Source organism: Acipenser ruthenus, unplaced genomic scaffold (genome assembly GCF_902713425.1).
Source record: "Acipenser ruthenus unplaced genomic scaffold, fAciRut3.2 maternal haplotype, whole genome shotgun sequence".
NCBI classification, from domain to species: Eukaryota; Metazoa; Chordata; class Actinopteri; order Acipenseriformes; family Acipenseridae; genus Acipenser; species Acipenser ruthenus.
In genome coordinates, this window is record NW_026708266.1 from 45,290 (window position 1) to 64,283 (window position 18,994).

General features: G+C 43.8%; 1 protein-coding gene across 1 annotated transcript; it reads left to right on the plus strand.

Moving 5' to 3' along the window:
- Positions 1-14,512: 14,512 nt before the first annotated feature.
- Positions 14,513-18,689, plus strand: LOC117397955 (interleukin-1 beta-like). Its single transcript, XM_033996934.3, has 7 exons — positions 14,513-14,646; positions 14,989-15,045; positions 15,188-15,233; positions 15,617-15,824; positions 16,007-16,192; positions 16,722-16,855; positions 17,102-18,689. Exons 2-7 carry the CDS (start codon positions 14,996-14,998, stop codon positions 17,324-17,326), a joined length of 849 nt encoding a protein of 282 aa, XP_033852825.3. The 5' UTR covers positions 14,513-14,646; positions 14,989-14,995; the 3' UTR covers positions 17,327-18,689.
- Positions 18,690-18,994: the final 305 nt, after the last annotated feature.

Below are 18,994 nucleotides of genomic sequence, written 5' to 3' on the forward strand. Positions count from 1 at the left end.
GTGTGTGTGTACAGTGTGTGTGTGTGTGTGTGTACAGTGTGTGTGTGTGTACAGTGTGTGTGTGTGTGTGTGTGTGTACAGTGTGTGTACAGTGTGTGTGTGTGTGTGTACAGTGTGTGTGTGTGTGTGTACAGTGTGTGTGTGTGTGTGTGTGTACAGTGTGTGTGTGTGTACAGTGTGTGTGTGTACAGTGTGTGTGTGTTTGCTTATAGTGCTCTCTGGGTCAAAGGAATGAGCCTCTGATGAGGACACAGGCCGAGTCCCTGTCATGTTTAAACAGAGATTTCCAGCGTATCAATGCAGCTGTATGTTCTGCAGCTCCTGTATCTTTCAATACTGGGTTTACAATAGGAAGCCTGCAGGGAATGAACCCACGCACACTGGAAATCCAGACGTGTGAGTGTGACAGGGCGTGCCACTCTCACTCTGCCTGAGGGACGGGGAGAAGAGATCCGGGTTAACCGGTTCCCACTCCACACAGGGACCGAGACACTGGGAATTCCCAGGACCTTCGCTTCCAGAAAAAGGGGGCGGGGCCAGCTGATTTGAAAACATTCCGTATCATTCCTTTAAGATAATGCGTCCCGATTGTTGTTTTGTGTGTGTGTATGTTTAAGAAATAAAAAAAAATCCTGCAATGATGTAGAGTAGGGGTGTCGGTGAGAGGGGAAGAATATGAGTGTTGCGCAGGCCTCAGTGCTTCATCTATTAAGGGCTTCGGTGCGCCGCGCAACGCTAATATGCTTCCGTGCCACCAAACAGCGTTGAGGAGTCTTTTCAGAAGCCCCTCCATTGCAAACACTATTAGAGACGATCGCACAGACCTCACGACACGTCACAGTTATTGCTTTCATAGATGTGTTTTATTTGATTGATTGATTTATATTTGACTTTCCCTCCCACCTAACCCAGCTTGCACTTCTGGCCTGGAAATTTTTACTTTGGTCTCTGGTCGATCTTTCTTCCTGTTTCGATTTCAGTTTGGAATTACAGCTTTGTTGTCCCATTTCGTCTGTGTGTGCCTCGGTGTGTGCGTGTGTGAGTGTGCGTGTCTCAGTGTGTGCGTGTGTGTGTCTGTGCGTGTCTGAGTGTGTGCGTGTGTGTGTCTGAGTGTGTGCGTGTGTGTGTCTGAGTATGTGCGTGTGTGTGTGCGTGTCTCAGTGTGTGCGTGTGTGTGTCTGTGCGTGTCTGAGTGTGTGCGTGTGTGTGTCTGAGTGTGTGCGTGTGTGTGTCTGAGTATGTGCGTGTGTGTGTCTCAGTGTGTGCGTGTGTGTGTCTGTGCGTGTCTGAGTGTGTGCGTGTGTGTGTCTGTGCGTGTCTGAGTGTGTGCGTGTGTGTGTCTGTGCGTGTCTGAGTGTGTGCGTGTGTGAGTGCGTGTCTCAGTGTGTGCGCGTGTCTGAGTGTGTGCGTGTGCGTGTGCATATCACTGACACAGACACACATACAATTTCTTGTCATTTGTGTTTTTATTGACTTGTAAAGCGCTTTGAGACACTGTGTATGACAGACGCTATTTAAATAAATAATCCTACTTACTGACACACACGCACACACACACGCTGAGAGACACTGAAACACACACACACACAGACACTGAAACACACACACACACTGAGACACACACACACACACACAGACACTGAAACACACACACACACACTGAGAGACACTGAAACACACACACACACACACACACTGAGAGACACTGAAACACACACACACACACACGCTGAGAGACACTGAAACACACACACACACACACTGAGAGACACTGAAACACACACACACACTGAGACACACACACACACACAGACACAAACACACACACACACACACACTGAGACACACACACACACACAGACACAAACACACACACACGCTGAGAGACACTGAAACACACACGCACACACACACACACACTGAGAGACACTGAAACACACGCACACACACACGCTGAGAGACACTGAAACACACACACACACACACACACACACACTGAGAGACACTGAAACACACACACACAAACACTGAAACACACACACACACACACACACACACACACAGACACTGAAACACACACACACACATACACACACACAGACGCGCACACACACCGCTGTTCCTCTGTGCTTGTGATCGCTCTTGTGTTTGTGTTGTGCGGCTCAGTTAGGAGGCTCGTTTCATTGTCATACAGACCGGATGCAGGTGAGGCGTTTCACTTCTGGGTTGAGCAATTGAATATCACCCTGTAATTATGAAGGATTATTAACACCGCAGAAAGAGCAAAACACCGAGAGAAAGAAAAGTCCCTTTCCAGTTTCATTACACTGAATATATATATATATATATATATAATATTATTTTTAATTCTAATACCACTATTATCTCGTTACCATGAAATAACAGCGATTCTAATGTAATCAAATCTATCACTGTAATTATATATATATATATATATATATATATATTAAGAAATGTAAAATATTTAAAAAGAAAATAAAATCAATGAAAAAAGCTAGATGTTTTTCTATTGCCATTTCTGTTGCTTATTATAAAATGAATTTAGTTTAATTGGAGCTCTTAGATGGAACTGTTGTGAATTCACGAACGGAATTCTTGATGCGTGTTTCGGTTTGTAATGTGCATAATAATTTTTAATAAACTTATTATTATTATTTTTTTTTTTTAAAGTTGTTTCTCGATCATTTCTTACCATGTTGACTAACCATTCCTGCACGGAACCGATGGGCGGGGAAGCATTTTAGCGTTGCGCCGTTCCGCCCATAGGCAAAGCATTGTGCGCTGGATCTTGTGCAACACTGATACGCTTCCCCACAATCACCCTTGAAGAATCCTTTCAGAAGCAATTGATCTGGTCCAGTTAGCAGCAATAACGACCCAAGCGAACCTCAAGCTAATGTATAGCTTGCTGTGATCCTAACTGGCTGCATCCTAGTTCATAGTAGTGTTATTATTATTACACTTACTGTAAACTACACTGTATCTACACTGTGGGGCAGCAGTGTGGAGTAGAGGTCAGGGCTCTGGACTCTTGACCGGAGGGTCGTGGGTTCAATCCCAGGTGGGGGACACTGCTGCTGTACCCTTGAGCAAGGTACTTTACCTAGATTGCTCCAGTAAAAACCCAACTGTATAAATGGGGAATTATATGTAAAAATAATGTGATATCTTGTAACAATTGAAATAAATAATAATAATAATATTTAAATATGAAGCTTGCATTGTAACCCTGTGCTGCCCTGGAACACCTGTGAGAGTCGCCTGGGATAAAGGGGTCTGCCTGATAAATAATAATAACCCAAGAACGACAAACAAAAAGAATCGTACAGAACATAGATAATGAAAAAGGAAATCCTGTTTTTAAATTGGGAAAGCACAGCTCACAGTACTACCCGACTAACGTGGCGAAATAACAGAATTTCGCTGCTTTGTGCTTCTTTTTTTGCGCCTCAGCAGAAAGTCTGTTTCTCGGTTCCTCTGGTTGTGAATGAAAGCAGGGAAGAGTTTAGAAGAGTTTAGAGCAGAAAGGAGGAAGGACGTTTTTAACACAGAGTTAGAAATGCACAGAATCATTGACCTGGTGAAGAAGCTAAAACACCGGGTAGATTTAAAAAAAAAAAGATTGGATTCTGTGCTTTTAAATGAGTCCCCCGACCCCCCAACGCCCCCCCAACAAGGGACGAGACGTGATGTGCCGAATTTATGTTCTGTTGTAGAAAGAAGGATTACATTAGATTTTATACAGAGTGTTACAAGATAGGGTGTGTCTCTGGGCTGGAATGTCACAGAAGTTTGTGATCAGGCCTTTTGTTCATTGCATGTGGTTCCAGCTGTGCTGGAGCCTTGCAGAACCAGTTTGTCCAGGACAGCTCTTTCCTGGGGCCAGTAAATCCTTTAATCTAATGGGGTGTCAACTGTTGTGTAACTTCTCTCTTGTCTCAGACAATCCTACGTCAGAGAAAAGAACATAAGAACATAAGAAAGTTTCCAAACGAGAGGAGGCCCCATTCAGCCCATCTTGCTCGTTTGGTTGTTAGTAGCTTATTCATCCCAGAATCTCATCAAGCAGCTTCTTGAAGGATCCCAGGGTGTCAGCTTCAACAACATTACTGGGGAGTTGGTTTCTGTTCTGAATGCCCCTTTATCTAATCTCCATTTGTGACCCCTGGTCATTGTTTCTTTTTTCAGGTCAAAGAAGTCCCCTGGGTTGACATTGTCTATACCTTTTAGGATTTTGAATGCTTGAATCAGATCACCGCATAGTCTTCTTTGTTCAAGACTGAATAGATTCAATTCTTTTAGCCTGTCTGCATACGACATGCCTTTTAAACCCGGGATAATTCTGGTTGCTCTTCTTTGCACTCTTTCTAGAGCAGCAATATCCTTTTTGTAACGAGGTGACCAGAACTGAACACAATATTCTAGGTGAGGTCTTACTAATGCATTGTTAGGGTCAGGGTGGCTTGATTTGGTAGAGGTGCCGAGCTCTGGAAGTGAAAAGCAGGAGTGAATGGCACATGCCCTCGAGTCATCTGACGCCCTCAGGACACTTTCTAGCAGATATTCCTTTAAGCTGCGTAACAAACAAACAGCCTGCGTGAGGGTTTCACTTCCGCAAGGAATGTTTCTGTTTTTTCTTTTCTGTTTAGTCATGGTTCTGTGGAATGAGACACAGCAGGAGCCAGATTGCAGCGAGGATTAAGAAACACTGAGTCCTGTGAAGCCTGGGCGGTAATGCCTTCAGGGCCTTATAGGTTAAAAGCTTAATCTACAATTTTATTTATTTATTTATTTATTGCCTTTATAGAGCGCTTTTTATACAAAAGTATCGCTCAGCACTGTACAGTACAGAACAGAAAAAAAGAACAAACCGCAAAGCATTTGAATAGCATGTCACGCGTGCAGCTGCCACAGTCAGACCAATTCAATCACAGCATACACATCATAATACAAAAGCAGCCTTTTAAAAGTTGCATGAAAACCCACTGAGATAAGAAAGCCGTTTTATAAAAGTGTGTTTTCAGTCTTGACTGTAACGGTCCCAGCTTCCCTGACAAACGCAGGCAGAGCATTCCAGAATTGAGGAGCTCTGCATGAAATTTGCCCCCCTTCTCCAGTGCTGCTTGTGTTAACCCGAGGAATAACCAGCAGCCTGTGATCTCAGAGCGCGGTCTGGAAGATACGGGGGCAGTAACTCCTGCAAATAACTGGGTGCTAATCCATTCAGGGCCTTGGAAGTCAACAGCAAAATCTTCACAACAATTCTATACTGCACAGGGAGCCAGTGTAAAGGGGCCAGAACAGGGGTAATATGTTCACTTTTCCTGGGTTTAGTCAGAATTCTAGCAGCGGTATTCTGAATCCACATAATAATACAAAAGCAGCCATTTAAAAGTTACATTAAAACCCACGAAGATAAGAAAGCTGTTTTATAAAAGTGTGTTTTCAGTCTTGACTTGAAAACTGTAACGGTCCCAGCTTCCCTGACAACTAAATAGTTTGTAAGCGAGTTTGGGTCAGATTTCTGGTATAAGGAACGGTCCTGCTCCAGTTCTGGAACATGACAGCAGGGGTCGGATTTTCAAAGCGTTCCCTCCAGTCTTTAATTCGCTCCGTTTTTATTTATTTACTGAACCAGGTCAAAACGCCTGTCCATTTTACAACGCTGGACTCTAACAGCACAGCAATCTCAGAAACGATTTCGTTTCTCGCTCTGGGTCGTTTACATGGTTTTATTGTACCTCCTGTAAAATAAAAAGAAATAACTAAAACGCAGGAGTTATTTAAAGACTGGAGGACGTGTTTTGACAGCGTTGTTAGTGTGAGGGGGTGCTGTCAAGCGCCGGGAGATCAAATGCTGAGTCAGTCTTAATGAATCTGGTAAAATCACCCTCCCTGTACTGTGACTGTGTGATCCTGCACAGTGAACACATCCTGTGGATAATTACACACTGATGTAACTCTGTGCTTCCTGCAACGTCACAACTGTATTCAAGGGACAGCAGAAACGTGACTTTACAATATTACATAGAAGACTATGATAGGAGTCTGAAGAGGATTGGTGAGAATGAAACTGAGACACACAGGCAGACAGGGAGACAGACAGACAGACAGACAGACAGGGAGACAGACAGACAGGGAGACAGACAGACAGACAGACAGACAGACAGGGAGACAGACAGACAGGGAGACAGACAGACAGACAGGGAGACAGGGAGAAAGGGAGACAGACAGACAGACAGACAGGGAGACAAGGAGACAGACAGGGAGACAGGGAGACAGGGAGACAGACAGACAGGGAGGGAGACAGACAGACACAGACAGACAGACAGACAGACAGACAGACAGACAGACAGACAGACAGACAGACAGGGAAAATCCATGCCCAAGATGGATACCCAATTGAATTTTATAAGCATTTTTGGTCTCTTATCTCCCCTGTTTTGTTTTGTTAATGGTTAATCATTTATATATTTCTAGGTCACTGTCACAGCCTGTGAATACAGCACTAATCTCTCTCTCTCTCTCTCGTTAAAAAAGGATAAAGATCCGACACTCTGTGCTAATTACCCTCCAACATCGTTAATAAACACAGACACTGCTGGAACATTTTATTTAGATATAAATGAATTTTTGGTCTTCGAATACAACTCTCAGAACGGGTTAAAGATTAGGTCAGATTCTGGTTAAATTCCTAGTTGGACAGTAAGGTGATAAAGATCTTTCTGGTCACTTTTGTCCTTGCTAGGATAAGGCTCCAGGACATTCTGAAATGGGTGTTGGCCTCTCCTTTGATGTCCAGTTCTAACATGAAAGGCATTTGCCCTTTAGGGAGGATCGTTGTTTTTGTGTTAGAGGTACCAACACATTGTTTAACATATTTACAGACTAGATATAAAACAGGTTTTCTGAGGAGGGGTATGAAAACGAGCTGCTTCAAAGAGAAACTGGATTGAACCAGATCCTTGGAAGCTAGGGTCAGGACAATGGACAATTCACCAAGTGATAGAGATTTGTGTATTTATCTGATCTCAGGGAAAGACTGCGTTTAAACTGAGAATACTGAAATGTGTTTTGTATCGCTCTGATCCGTGCTTGGAGAGAGGATACCTGCAAACTGTTGTCACCGTGTAACCTTTAAGATGTCTGGTTGTAACTTTGCAACTCAGAACTTTTATCTTCAATAAAACTGTACTTATCTGGACTGGAAAACAAGAAGCCTGCAACTTCTCTTTCGCTGCTTCTTTTACTGCGTTATTCACAACAGACACAAAACATCATTAGTAAACCCATTGCATTGAGATTGGAAAGCGTTCTGCCAGGTCTCATTCGTTCAGACCAAACAGGGTTCATAAAAAACAGGCAGTCCTCAGATAATGTCAGGGGGCTTTTTAACATCTTACACTGACTGTGGTCGTCTCCCTGGAGACAGGCAGACATGCAGACAGGCAGAGAGACAGACAGAGAGACAGGCAGGCAGAGAGACAGGCAGGCAGAGAGACAGACAGAGAGACAGGCAGACAGACAGAGAGACAGGCAGACAGACAGAGAGAGACAAACAGAGCGACAGACAGACAGAGAGACAGAGAGAGAGACAGACAGAGAGACAGGCAGCGAGACAGACAGAGAGACAGGCAGACATGCAGACAGGCAGAGAGACAGACAGACAGAGAGACAGGCAGGCAGAGAGACAGGCAGACAGACAGAGAGAGAGACAGACAGAGAGACAGGCAGCGAGACAGACAGACAGCGAGACAGAGAGACAGACAGAGAGAGACAGGCAGAGCGACAGACAGAGAGACAGACAGACAGACAGAGAGACAGGCAGACAGACAGAGAGAGACAAACAGATCGACAGACAGACAGACAGACAGAGAGAGACAGACAGACAGGGAGACAGACAGACAGACAGGGAGACAGACAGACAGACAGACAGACAGGCAGACAGGGAAAATCCATGCCCAAGATGGATACCCAATTGAATTTTCTAAGCATTTTTGGTCTCTTATCTCCCCTGTTTTGTTTTGTTAATGGTTAATCATTTATATATTTCTAGGTCACTGTCACAGCCTGTGAATACAGCACTAATCGCTCTCTCTCTCTCTCGTTAAAAAAGGATAAAGATCCGACACTCTGTGCTAATTACCCTCCAACATCGGTAATAAACACAGACACTGCTGGAACATTTTATTTAGATATAAATGAATTTTTGGTCTTCGAATACAACTCTCAGAACGGGTTAAAGATTAGGTCAGATTCTGGTTAAATTCCTAGTTGGACAGTAAGGTGATAAAGATCTTTCTGGTCACTTTTGTCCTTGCTAGGATAAGGCTCCAGGACATTCTGAAATGGGTGTTGGCCTCTCCTTTGATGTCCAGTTCTAACATGAAAGGCATTTGCCCTTTAGGGAGGATCGTTGTTTTTGTGTTAGAGGTACCAACACATTGTTAAACATATTTACAGACTAGATATAAAACAGGTTTTCTGAGGAGGGGTATGAAAACGAGCTGCTTCAAAGAGAAACTGGATTGAACCAGATCCTTGGAAGCTAGGGTTAGGACAATGGACAATTCACCAAGTTGATAAGAGATTTGTGTATTTATCTGATCTCAGGGAAAGACTGCGTTTAAACTGAGAATACTGAAATGTGTTTTGTATCGCTCCGATCCGTGCTTGGAGAGAGGATACCTGCAAACTGTTGTCACCGTGTAACCTTTAAGATGCCTGGTTGTAACTTTGCAACTCAGAACTTCTATCTTCAATAAAACTGTACTTATCTGGACTGGAAAACAAGAAGCCTGTGACTTCTCTTTCGCTTCTTCTTTTACTGCGTTTTTCACAACAGACACAAAACATCATTAGTAAACCCATTGCATTGAGATTGGAAAGCGTTCTGCCAGGTCTCATTCGTTCAGACCAAACAGGGTTCATAAAAAACAGGCAGTCCTCAGATAATGTCAGGGGGCTTTTTAACATCTTACACTGACTGTGGTCATCTCCCTGGAGACAGGCAGACATGCAGACAGGCAGAGAGACAGACAGAGAGACAGAGAGACAGACAGAGAGACAGGCAGGCAGAGAGACAGGCAGGCAGAGAGACAGACAGAGAGACAGGCAGGCAGAGAGACAGACAGAGAGACAGAGAGAGAGACAGACAGAGAGGGAGGCAGACAGAGAGACAGGCAGAGAGAGAGGCAGACAGACAGAGAGAGAGACAGACAGAGAGACAGGCAGGCAGAGAGACAGGCAGGCAGAGAGACAGACAGAGAGACAGGCAGACAGAGAGACAGGCAGAGAGACAGACAGAGAGACAGGCAGGCAGAGAGACAGACAGAGAGACAGGCAGACAGACAGAGAGAGAGACAGACAGAGAGATAGGCAGGCAGAGAGACAGGCAGGCAGAAAGACAGACAGACAGGCAGAGAGACAGGCAAAGCAAAAGACAGAGACAGGCAGACAGACAGAAAGACAGGCAGACAGACAGACAGACAGGAAGGCAGAAAGACAGGCAAAGCGACAGACAGAGAGACAAGCAGACAGACAGAGAGAGTGACAGACAGACAGACAGACAGACAGACAGACAGGCAAAGCAACAGACAGAGAGACAGGCAGACAGACAGGCAGACAGACAGAGAGACAGGCAGACAGACAGGCAGACAGGCAGACAGACAGACAGAGAGACAGACAGACAGAATTTGTATCCCAACAACACAAGGCAGCTGGAAATGTGGCTTGCTTACTCAGCAAATCCATGTGTTCTTCCACACGATCACAATGTGTTAAAATGCTTTCCACAATATAACCCCGACCCTCTTCTGAGACAGCTGTGTACTTACATATATCAAGCAAAAACATTGACACATTCAGTGCATTGCAAACGATGCAGAATATCATTGCAATCATGTCAAAATCTACCGGAAGTCATAATAGTACAGAAGTATTTCATGCTAGATTACGAAATGTCACTTTTTGTGTCAGTTTTTCTGTTAAGTATCTGGAAAACTCCAGAGCGGTGTGCGATTCAATATGTTGGCGTCACATTATTCAGTGGGTTTCATTCCACTCTATGAAGCAGGATGTGTTCATGGTTCAGGGTGATGCAATGGCTGCATGTATATAATTCAGTGTAGATCGCAATGCATTGGCAGGCATTGTTATTCAGGTAAGGAAGTGATGCCAGTTCAATCTGTCACTGGGCTTCACAATTGCGTCACACAGGATGCATTATTGCAAAACGCAACAACGCTATAATTTCCTGGCTAATAATGTACATTAACCATTTTCATAATTGCCAAACTTTTGAGTATGATTTTTGAAAATGACTAAGTGGCCGCGGTTTACACTTCGGTCAAAAAAAGAAAAGGGAACTCTGCGAGAAATTCCTGCCACAGCATCGAGGGATTTGTTTGCAATTACAATGACACTCATACAAGAGTCCCCTCGTAAAAACACAGCACAGTGTGATACAGCACAGTGACAGCATGGGAAAGCACAGAGAGGTCTGGTAAAGCATAGGGAAGCATTGTAAAGCACAGAGAGGTCTGGGAAAGCATAGGGAAGCATTGTAAAGCACAGAGAGGTCTGGTAAAGCATAGGGATGCATTGTAAAGCACAGAGAGGTCTGGTAAAGCATAGGGAAGCATTGTAAAGCACAGAGAGGTCTGGTAAAGCACAGGGAAGCATTGCAAAGCACAGAGAGGTCTGGGAAAGCATAGGGAAGCATTGTAAAGCACAGAGAGGTCTGGGAAAGCATAGGGAAGCATTGTAAAGCACAGAGAGGTCTGGTAAAGCACAGGGAAGCATTGTAAAGCACAGAGAGGTCTGGGAAAGCATAGGGAAGCATTGTAAAGCACAGAGAGGTCTGGGAAAGCATAGGGAAGCATTGTAAAGCACAGAGAGGTCTGGGAAAGCATAGGGAAGCATTGTAAAGCACAGAGAGGTCTGGTAAAGCATAGGGAAGCATTGTAAAGCACAGAGAGGTCTGGTAAAGCACAGGGAAGCATTGCAAAGCACAGAGAGGTCTGGGAAAGCACAGGGAAACATTGTAAAGCACAGAGAGGTCTGGGAAAGCATAGGGAAGCATTGTAAAGCACAGAGAGGTCTGGTAAAGCATAGGGAAGCATTGTAAAGCACAGAGAGGTCTGGTAAAGCATAGGGAAGCATTGTAAAGCACAGAGAGGTCTGGTAAAGCATAGGGAGGCATTGTAAAGCACAGAGAGGTCTGGTAAAGCATAGGGAAGCATTGTAAAGCACAGAGAGGTGTGGTAAAGCACAGGGAAGCATTGCAAAGCACAGAGAGGTCTGGGAAAGCACAGGGAAACATTGTAAAGCACAGAGAGGTCTGGGAAAGCATAGGGAAGCATTGTAAAGCACAGAGAGGTCTGGTAAAGCATAGGGAAGCATTGTAAAGCACAGAGAGGTCTGGTAAAGCATAGGGAAGCATTGTAAAGCACAGAGAGGTCTGGTAAAGCATAGGGAAGCATTGTAAAGCACAGAGAGGTCTGGTAAAGCATAGGGAAGCATTGTAAAGCACAGAGAGGTCTGGTAAAGCATAGGGAAGCATTGTAAAGCACAGAGAGGTGTGGTAAAGCATATGGAAGCATTGTAAAGCACAGAGAGGTCTGGTAAAGCATAGGGAAGCATTGTAAAGCACAGAGAGGTGTGGTAAAGCATAGGGAAGCATTGTAAAGCACAGAGAGGTGTGGTATACAGCACTGTACAGGACAGAACAGAAAAAAAAGAACAAACCACAATGCATTTGAATAGCATGTCACGCATGCAGCTGCCACAGTCAGACCAATTCAATCACAGCATACACATCATAATACAAAAGCAGCCTTTTAAAAGTTGCATGAAAACCCACTGAGATAAGAAAGCCGTTTTATAAAAGTGTGTTTTCAGTCTTGACTGTAACGGTCCCAGCTTCCCTGACAAACGCAGGCAGAGCATTCCAGAATTGAGGAGCTCTGCATGAAATTTGCCCCCCTTCTCCAGTGCTGCTTGTGTTAACCCGAGGAATAACCAGCAGCCTGTGATCTCAGAGCGCGGTCTGGAAGATACGGGGGCAGTAACTCCTGCAAATAACTGGGTGCTAATCCATTCAGGGCCTTGGAAGTCAACAGCAAAATCTTCACATCAATTCTATACTGCACAGAGAGCCAGTGTAAAGAGGCCAGAACAGGGGTAATATGTTCACTTTTCCTGGGTTTAGTCAGAATTCTAGCAGCGGTATTCTGAACAAACTGCAAGCGGGATACCACACGTTTTGAGACACCAGAAAAAAAAGTGCATTACAATAATCAATGCTTGATGAAACAAAGGCATGCCTAAGTCTCTTGGCATCAGATATGGAAATAATTGGTCTAAGTTTGGCTATATTTCTCAAATGGTAAAATGAGACTTTAGTGACTTCCCTAATATGAGTCTCAGATGAGAGATCAGGATCAAAGATGACCCCCAGACTCTTCGTTTCTAGTTTGAGTTTTGATGAGAGACTGTAAGAGTCGAGCTCATGTAATCCCACATTTTCTCTTAGTTGGTTCTGTGAGTCCGCTAGCATAACCTCTGCTTGATCTGAATTCAACAGGAGACCCTTCCATGCAATGGAATGAACATGCAGTTAGATTCCTGCCATCTCCATTCTAGTTTACAACCCTCATACTTCATCTTACTCTCTGAGTTTTGATTGGCCCTACAGAATCTAAGGCACAGAGAAGCATTGTAAAGCACAGAGAGGTCTGGGAAAGCATAGGGAAGCATTGTAAAGCACAGAGAGGTCTGGGAAAGCATAGGGAAGCATTGTAAAGCACAGAGAGGTCTGGGAAAGCATAGGGAAGCATTGTAAAGCACAAAGAGGTCTGGGAAAGCATAGGGAAGCATTGTAAAGCACAGAGAGGTCTGGTAAAGCATAGGGAAGCATTGTAAAACACAGAGAGGTCTGGGAAAGCATAGGGAAGCATTGTAAAGCACAAAGAGGTCTGGGAAAGCATAGGGAAGCATTGTAAAGCACAGAGAGGTCTGGGAAAGCATAGGGAAGCATTGTAAAGCACAGAGAGGTCTGGTAAAGCATAGGGAAGCATTGTAAAGCACAGAGAGGTCTGGGAAAGCATAGGGAAGCATTGTAAAGCACACAGAGGTCTGGTAAAGCATAGGGAAGCATTGTAAAGAACAGAGAGGTCTGGTAAAGCATAGGGAAGCATTGTAAAGCACAGAGAGGTGTGGTAAAGCATAGGCAAGCATTGTAAAGCACAGAGAGGTCTGGTAAAGCATAGGGAAGCATTATTATTATTATTTATTTCTTAGCTGACGCCCTTATCCAGGGCGACTTACAATTGTTACAAGATATCACATTATTTTTACATACAATTCCCCATTTATACAGTTGGGTTTTTACTGGAGCAATCTAGGTAAAGTACCTTGCTCAAGGGTACAGCAGCAGTGTCCCCCCACCTGGGATTGAACCCACGACCCTCCGGTCAAGAGTCCAGAGCCCTAACCACTACTCCACACAGCATTGTAAAGCACAGAAGTAAGACAGCTTTTAAAACACACAAGGGTGCATTTATAGTCTAGCCAGAGGAAAAGCACGAGGGAAAATGCAGAAATGAGCACTCAGATGTCCTGTGGTAAACTTTGACAAGGGGACGGACGGTCGGATATTTAAATAACTTCCAGTCACACGTTCTAGAGCTTCTGTTTTCGGTGTTCCCGCCGACTGTTCTCCTCTCCTTTAAGAATTCAATGGATCCGTGTTCAGCCTCTCGTGTATCTCAATCACAGCTGAGAAACGCGCTCATAGTAACATGGATCGCAAGGCTTACTTTGTCATTTCAAAGCAGAAGCGACTCGTCTTTATTAATGTGATTACAGTCAGGCAGAGTGATTATAATGAAGTGCGCCCAGCATAAAATCCTTTAGTTTTCATTGTAGCTTTGATTGGTCGCTGATCAGCATGTTGCGATCTCATACACGATCTGATATAGATAAATGAAAAGGTTTTGTGTGTGTGTGTGCGTGCGTGTGTGTGCGTGTGTGTGTGCGTGTGTGTGTGTCTCTGTGTGTGTGTGTGTGTGTGTGTGCGTGTGTGTGTGTGTGTCTCTGTGTGTGTGTGTGTGTGTGTGTGTGTGTGTGTGTGTGTGTGTGTGTGTGTGTCTCTGTGTGTGTGTGTGTGTGTGTGTGCGTGTGTGTGTGTGTGTGTCTCTGTGTGTGTGTGTGTGTGTGTGCGTGTGTGTGTGTGTGTCTCTGTGTGTGTGTGTGTGTGTGTGTGTGTGCGTGTCTGTGTGTGTGTGTGTGTGTCCAGTCGTTTGTCGACTTGAGGGATTATTATAATAATCAATAAACGCCAATATTACACAAGCAGATGTTATGTTGTGTGTAAATGTTGCAATAATTAATGATTGGAATTTTGTAACGCACTCAGCACCGTCACGCCCTCCCCCCCCCCCCCCCCCCGCGGAATTTCCGGCCGCTCTGAATATATAGCGTGGTTCCAGACAGAGGAACACAAAGCGAATCCACAGAGCGATAGCACCGGAACAAACAGAGCACAATACCGCCAGCAAAGCAAAGCGAAGCGACGCAGCTGCACTGCAATATACTTCATAACGACACACAGCGCCACATCAGGTACAGGAACTCCTTATGCAATTGCTATGGTGCTGTTATTAACATGAATATGACGGCAGCTATTATTATACTTAGCAGCACTATTGAGATTTTACTATCATTATTATTATTATTATTATTATTATTATTATTATTATTATTATAGCAGTGGTATATTCTATGGGAAAGTGTTAAGAAAATCATCCAATCAATGCCCTCTCATTCATTTAAACATTCTCATCGCTCCTGTGATTATATATATATATATATATATATATATATATATATATATATACATAGTACGAACTCACATAGAAGTTTGTAGGTTTTAATTAAACATTCACCCTTTTGTTTCCTGTGCAGCTTGAAAATGAGCTACAACACACGCGTATCTTCTGAAATGGCAAACGAAATCGCCAGGTAAGACAGACAGACGCACTGCATTTTTTTTTTCCCTTTCTTCTGTGTAAAATAATAAATCGTGGCACGTTGCATACCTGCCCCGGCATTGCGGTGCTGCGCTCAGCGGTGTTCTCACGTGCTCTGTCTCTCTGTTCTGCAGCGAGATCTTTGACTTTGAAGCACAACACTGCCCCCTGGTGGAGAAGGTAAGCACTTCTACATAAATACAAATCTGGTTCTCATTCGGCTGTGTTTTGTGAATGCTTCATTAATTAATTATGTATTATTCATAATAATAAGGATATATGCTGAAAACAATATACTTGCCATGCTATTTATTTGTAAGTTACCAAACGAATATAATATATATATATATATCTATATATATATATATATCTATATATATATATATATATATATATATATCTCTATCCCATAAACACTAGAGATAATAGCAATGTTAAAGTTACAGTAAATCACATGCAATGTCATTAAATGATATTAAACGCAATTCTGCTTTTTAATTTAACAGTAAAGATAATAGTAATAATTCTAATTGAATTAAACTCACTTTTTCTTCTTGTTGCAGAGAATGCAAGATGAGCGTCCGCAGAAGGTGGGCTGGGTGGGAGACAACGGTCTCGAGTTGCGGGTGTCCGGCTATGTGCGCTCCATGAGACAGGCAGTGACGCTGGTCCTGGCCGTGGAGAAGATGAAGAGACCGCACAGGAAAGCGATCGGGTCCGAGCTTTCCGACGTAGACCTGCTGAACATCTTGATGGAGCACGTGAATGAAGGTAGCACCACTTTCAAATATATATATATATATATATATATTTTTTTTAATGAAATAACATAAACTATTATGGCTGCAGTATTCTAAGCAATGACGTCACTGCATGGCTGTGATGTCATTTCGTTCCACGTTTACGATCCGCTCGCTGAATTCTCGCAACGTTCTCTTGCCCCGCCCCCTCAGAGCACGTGATGCTGGAGGTGAATCCCGACTTGGAGAGCTTTGAGACCGAGCTGAGACGGCGCCGCTCCGACGAGCCCCACTCGATAAGCGACTCGGAGAAGAAGGGCTGGGTGATGAACGAGCTGGATGGGCGCCCCATGGAGCTGACAGCCAGCATGCTGCAGGGCCCCAACATCTCACAGCAAGGTAAGGAGGGGCTACAAATACATATATAACTACACCTATAGGGCAGCAGTTAGGGGTTAGGGCTTTGGACTCTTGACCGGAGGGTCGTGGGTTCAATCCCAGGTGGGGGGCACTTCTGCTGTACCCTTGAGCAAGGTACTTTACCTAGATTGCTCCAGTAAAAACCCAACTGTAAAAATTGGGAATTGTATGTAAAAAATAATGTGATGTCTTGTAACAGTTGTAAGTCGCCCTGGATAAGGGCGTCTGCTAAGAAATAAATAATAATATATCAAAAAACTACCTTTAAGTGACAGTAAAGGTGCACGCGATACAACACGAAGTACCGCCGTATCGATATCCGGGTCGTATTGATGTTGTGTTTTATACAGCGTTACTATTCCCTGTAAAGTCTGAATTGTTTTTATTTGTTATATTCTCGTGTGCATTTAGATTTGATCTCAACAGCTGCTGCTGCTGCTGCTGCTGCAGAGTCAGTTACAATAGGACTCGCTCTCATCACTGCAATTTTCCCTCCTCTCTCCCGCAGTGACTCTGAGCCTCTCCACCTACATACCGCAGACCCAGCCCGGATTGGGGCAACCCGTGGTTCTGGGCATCGGGGGCAATAATTACTTCCTGTCCTGCAACAGCCCACACAACTCACCCGTCCTGGAGCTTGAGGTGAGAGAGAGAGAGAGAGAGAGAGAGGCACACACGCACACACTCGCATACTCTTACACGCGCAGACGCACGCACACTGAGACGCACACACTGACGCACACCGACACACTCTTACAGACACACACTGAGACACACGCACACACAAGAAGAGACACACTCGCATTTTGGTTTTGTTATTCGTTATGCATTTATACAAGCACAGATCCCTAACCATTTTATAATGTATTTATTTTGTATTTATTATAGAAGGTGCAGAATCGGGATGATTTGAAGACGATCAGCCTGAGCAGCGACGCGACCCGGTTCCTGTTTTACAAGCGAGACAGTGGCAGCACCTCCACTTTCGAGTCGGCTCGGTTCCCCGGCTGGTTTATCAGCACCGCCAGGAACGTGGACCGCGTGAGAGTGGCCATGTGTAACGGGAGAGTGTCCGCAGGGCGCGTCACCGACTTCCAGGTGTCGCGCATTTGACGGGAGGGGCGCGACACGGAGCGACCCACACACCAAACCAAGCGTTATTTGGTTTAAATCTATATATAATGTATGTACCAAGTACATCTCTTTATAAAAGAAAACGGTAAACACTTTGGTGTTCGGTTACCAATTTCAGGTAGAAGGGGCATACTTGTCCTACAAAAACAAAACTATTATTATTATTATTATTATTATTTGTTTGTTTAAAGGAGGCGTTGCACGGGTTCAGGGGTTTCAAATTTAGTGACACGGGTAGGGAACTGGTCGGTCATCCGAATTGACGGTTCCCTCCTCTTGAAGAGACCGTTTGAACAGCCGTTCAGTGCCTCCTGCAGCTTTAATGAGATGACGCATTTGGGCAATTAACCCTTTCCGGCATGACATATTAAAAATAGAAGAGCGGAGGGGATAAAGTCGAGTTTTTATCAGTTTTTATAGGTAACCCTTAATAATCAGCAAGGTCATTTGTTCAATTAAGTATTTCAGAGATCATTTCGGAACAAAAATCCGAACGCCAGCTGGTTTGAACCAGAGCCTCGCTTAATGGGATCAACGACTTCCATCCTTGAGAAACGTGCGATTTAAGGGTTACCTGTCAAACCAGCTGGACTGTGGCTCTCCGGGAGCGGGGGCTGGACACCCCTGTGCCCGCCGTGCCGGAAAGGGTTTTAATAGCTGATTTCTACAACCGTTTAAAATCCTATTTTTTAAAAAAAAAAAAAAAGTGCAAGCGACGTCTTGTCAAGACACGTTCTTCGCTTTTTTTAAAATTTGATTTTACGGGATGTACCAAGTTGGGAAGAAAGGAGGAGGGGGGCGGGGTCCAGTTATTAATGTAATGAATTCATATTGAATGTGACCCTGAGTATATCTTAAATAACTGTCTGGAAGCATTTCCACAGAGGCTGTTGTTGTATATGATAGTTTAGGCTATTTATTTATTTATTTATTGATGTATTTATTTATTTATTTATTGATGGTTTGGGTTTTTTTTTTTTAAGCGAGTAATGTTTCTTCAGGGCTCTTGATATTTTTCTATCTATTTATTTATATTTTGTTATCTAGTTTTTAGGTGACTGACGCTCAGTATAAAATTCTGAATTTACTGCAGGTCCACACTGGGTTTGTTTTGTTCTGTTTTTTACTGCTGAAAATTGTGGGTGGTTTTATTTATTTATTTTAAAAGACCGTCTCTGGAATTTAACCTTGAAAGTTAGGATTTTGTTTTGTATTCATAATTGATATAAGTGTGTAATTTCCTGCCATTTTATTTAAATATATGTTGTTAACTTAATTATTATTTATTTGATTGTATTGTCCTGTCGCCTGTGAATCCAAATAAATGATTGTTTTTAAAATACATGGCTCTTTAAGACCGCTGATTATTATTAGTTTATTTAGCAGACGCCTGCTTTATCCAAGGAGACTTACAGAGACTAGGGTGTGTGAACTATGCATCAGCTGCAGAGTCACTTACAACTACGTCTCACCCGAAAGACGGAGCACAAGGAGGTTAAGTGACTTGCTCAGGGTCACACAATGAGTTAGTGGCTGAGGTGGGATTTGAACCGGGGACCTCCTGGTTACAAGCCCTTTTCTTTAACCACTGCACCACACAGCCCCCTGAGTAGCAGCACCTTGAAATCCCACCAATGCGATGCAACA

Bases quoted from the DNA above. Each gene is read 5' to 3' on its own strand.
- LOC117397955 (XM_033996934.3), top strand. From the start codon at position 14,996: ATGAGCTACAACACACGCGTATCTTCTGAAATGGCAAACGAAATCGCC. The intron at 15,046-15,187 runs GTAAGACAGACA...TCTGTTCTGCAG, and splicing joins ATGGCAAACGAAATCGCCAG to CGAGATCTTTGACTTTGAAG. The intron at 15,825-16,006 runs GTAGCACCACTT...CCGCCCCCTCAG, and splicing joins GATGGAGCACGTGAATGAAG to AGCACGTGATGCTGGAGGTG.